This window comes from Nicotiana tabacum, chromosome 22 (genome assembly GCF_000715075.1).
Source record: "Nicotiana tabacum cultivar K326 chromosome 22, ASM71507v2, whole genome shotgun sequence".
NCBI classification, from domain to species: domain Eukaryota; kingdom Viridiplantae; phylum Streptophyta; class Magnoliopsida; order Solanales; family Solanaceae; genus Nicotiana; species Nicotiana tabacum.
Window position 1 is genome coordinate 20,010,969 of NC_134101.1, and position 3,586 is coordinate 20,014,554.

Genomic DNA, 3,586 nt, shown 5'->3' on the forward strand with positions numbered 1-3,586 from the left:
GCCCTACATCCACCATGCTTAAGGGAGAAAAAAGGGCAAAGGAAACAAGAAGGAAATAATGTGTTACGACCCTCCTCAGCTTAAATTTATGTCAATATTTGTGACTAGAAATAGTTTGGAGTTCGAGATCAGGATCTGTTTCATGTCTTTGGAATTCTTTAAGAGATTATGGACCCTTTGAGGGTACAATGTGGCGGTTTAGAGTTTAGACGAAGTAAACTTTGAATAATTAGTCAATCATGTAGTAATAGTTGTTGTGTACTTATGACATAAGAGCAACAGAAATACATGTTGTTCTAGAAGCATCAAAGACTGTATGTCTAACTTAATTTAGATAGCTTGACATCTTAGATAAATCTCATATCGACGATTCACAGATATTATGTAATTTATTTAAGATTGAACAACCGCGATTCTCACATCTCCTTAATGATTGCAGTTTTCTTCTTGATGCTATTAGATCGGAGTCTATAAACCGCATTTACAGGGAAGGCAACTATGTGGCTGACGCTCTAGCAAAGTATGGACGCACCATGCAATCAACAACGATGGAGGAAGACAACATAATCTACTGGGAAATTTCACCGGCCTTTATTTTACATGCTTTCAATAAAGACAGATTTGGGACAATCGCTATTCGATATATCCTTATGTTATGTATTAACAATAACTAGAATTTTTTAGTGCTTTAATATAAATTATTCCTTTCCTTAGCAAAAAAAAAAATCTCATATCGACAAAACACGGGAGATATGCTGGGTATATAAGTAAGTAGGCCTTAGACCCTAGTGATTAAAGACGGAGCTAGCTCATTAGGTACAAGTTCGGTCGAACCCAGTCACTTTTGCTTAAACGTTGTATTTATAATAGAAAATTTATTAAATATATATAAATATTTAATTACAAACCCAATGACTTAGACGAGTTAGGTTCCGTAATAATTTCAGAACTCATAAAATTAAAATTTTGGCTCCGCCTCTGTTAGTGACGCATTTTAAAATCGTACGAGCCTAAACCCAAAGCGGAAAATATCATTAGTCTATCTATTATGATTGACTATCCCAATCTATTAAATAGGCTGTTCGCTTATAGAACCACCTCTTATCTCAACTTGGCTTCTTAATATATACTAATAAACATTGTATTTATATTAAAAAATTCATTAAATTTATATAAATCTCTACCTGTAGTCGATCATCATCAAACCACACCACAATTGACTATTTCCCACCAGCCTTTTTCTTTTTGGACAAGTTCAACTCTTTCTAACAATACGAAACCGGCATTATTAAAAGCCTACATACAAATGCTATACATATTATATGCAAGTAGTGGATTATTAAATTTGCATGGAAAATAAAATTTATGATTGTTTATTGCTTTTGTCTCGTATTATTATCAACTTTATCACTCCATCGACTTGCTCCCTTTAAATATTATTGTCACCTTCTTATATTTTCTAGTATTTGCCTTAAACAAGTGTGCTTTTCCCCTCATTTTCACCACCTCTTCCTCCTCATCTACCATTGCCTGTAACTTCTTAACTTCTTCTCAATAATTGACTCTTCATTTCCAAATGGATCCACCGGAACACCCCGCCGGAAAGTCGCCGAAAAGAGAGCTCCAAGGCCCCCGGCCAACACCTCTTAAAGTACGTAAAGATTCACATAAGATAAGAAAACCGCCGGTGGTGCCACATCAGCAACACCACCAGCTACCACCTCAAGCTCCGCCACGACCGCCAGTTATAATATACACCGTGTCCCCTAAGGTAATCCATGCAAACCCTAGTGAGTTCATGACATTAGTCCAAAGACTCACTGGACCTGGACCAGATTCCTCGTCCTCATTTTCCTCCTCGTCCTCTTCATTCCCTTTTCAACAAAATATGAATATCGGTGCGATATCTCCAGCAGCTAGGTTTGCTTCGATAGAGAAAACAAGAACCCTAGAAGGGAAAAAACCACAAATTTGTGACATTGAAATGGTTGAAGGGATAGAGACAAATAGAGAAGTCGAAAGAAGTAGTGGACTTTTTCCAGGTATTTTATCTCCAAATCCAGCTTCTCTTCCACCTATACCATCAAATTTCTTCTCACCACTATCTGATCCAAATCCTCTTGGATTTTTCAATGATTTAAGTCCTGTATTACACAGTAACAGGAATTATTTTGGACATAGTTACTTGTCTAGCCCTTCAAATTTTATTTCACCTAGAATAATTCTGTCTCCAGGTACTCCATCTTTAGACCTTTTCAGTAACCTCTTTGATATTTAACAATATATTGAGAAAGAAACACAAATATGGAGACTTCTGCTCGAATGTCACATTTCAAGTCTATGGAGTTCCAATTATTGTAAAGGGTGACATTCACTGGGAAGACTTCTCATTGGTAGGAAGTTCTTTATCTTTTTTTTCCTCACGAAAATTGAGGAGAAGCACTCTTGGGTCATATATAGAATTTCTATTTTCCTTTGTGAAACACGTAACACATATTAGTGTCTTTGATACCAACATTGTTTTTGGTAATATACTTTTTGGCTTGTAATTTCTCAACACAACATCCGTAATCTATTAAATTCACCTCCTTGTTTCCTTGCGATTATATCGGAATATATTGTAGGGTGCTTTTCAAAATTGAAATAAAGTAAAAAATGAAGACAAAGTCTTTGGCAGTTTGGATTATCGATATGACAAATTAAATTTATTTCTTTTTGAGATTTTGACTTAAGCTTAAAATAAATAAATAAAAGAATCAAAAAGCGAAAAGTTTGTTGGCCAGCTTAGCTAAAAAAATGATGTTTGATATTTGTGGGCTGGCAAAAGATAGATTCATCTACTTCGCTTTTTAGTCGAATTCCTAGGAAACATATTGTATACAATAATAACGCAAGTACGCAGCTTTGAAGAGACTTCTATTTGACATAATAATTATTTACTGAGTCAAACGTGTAAAACTGAAACAAAAACATCGTTTTATGGGATACATGTAATGGCTTTGTTAAGCAGTATGCATTAAATTCGATTTATAAATAGATTAGTTTTATTTCAGAATTTGTTTTCACTTATATGTTCTATCTTTGGTATGAAATGATAAGCAACAGTAACTTTTCTCAATTATCCCGCGAGGGTTATGTGGGCTATGTAGATCCGGCCCATTTTTCTACAAAGATCCACTCAACTTGCCAAGTTTTTTAGCCCATGTAAACATGAAGCCCAAGCTAATTCTAGTCCAAAAGATTGAACAGCTTTAGATTAATTGCAGACCAGCAAATATTATCCGAAATAGTTCCATATTAAACATTTTTATTCAGCTGTATCACTACTAGAAATCCGGTAAAAACCGACCAAAAAAACCGACCAAAAAAACCGACCAACGTTGGTCGGTAATGGCAAAAAACCGATCAAAACGCGATCATTTACGTGTGGACGGTATTTTTGTGGTCGGAAAGGCATACCGACCAACTTTGGCCGGTCAATTAAATTCAAAAAAAAAAAATGCAAAAAAAAAAAAAACCAAAATTGGTCGGTATTTTAATTATGTAATAAAAAAATTCACCATCTGGGAATCGAATCGGGATCTGT

The 3,586-nt window shown here is 35.0% G+C and overlaps 1 protein-coding gene across 1 annotated transcript; it reads left to right on the forward strand.

Moving 5' to 3' along the window:
- Positions 1 to 1,477: 1,477 nt before the first annotated feature.
- On the forward strand, positions 1,478 to 2,811 carry LOC107812401 (protein MKS1-like). The gene has a single exon (XM_016637494.2). It carries the CDS (start codon positions 1,577 to 1,579, stop codon positions 2,276 to 2,278), a length of 702 nt encoding a protein of 233 aa, XP_016492980.1. The 5' UTR covers positions 1,478 to 1,576; the 3' UTR covers positions 2,279 to 2,811.
- Positions 2,812 to 3,586: the final 775 nt, after the last annotated feature.

Bases quoted from the DNA above. Each gene is read 5' to 3' on its own strand.
- LOC107812401 (XM_016637494.2), top strand. From the start codon at position 1,577: ATGGATCCACCGGAACACCCCGCCGGAAAGTCGCCGAAAAGAGAGCTC.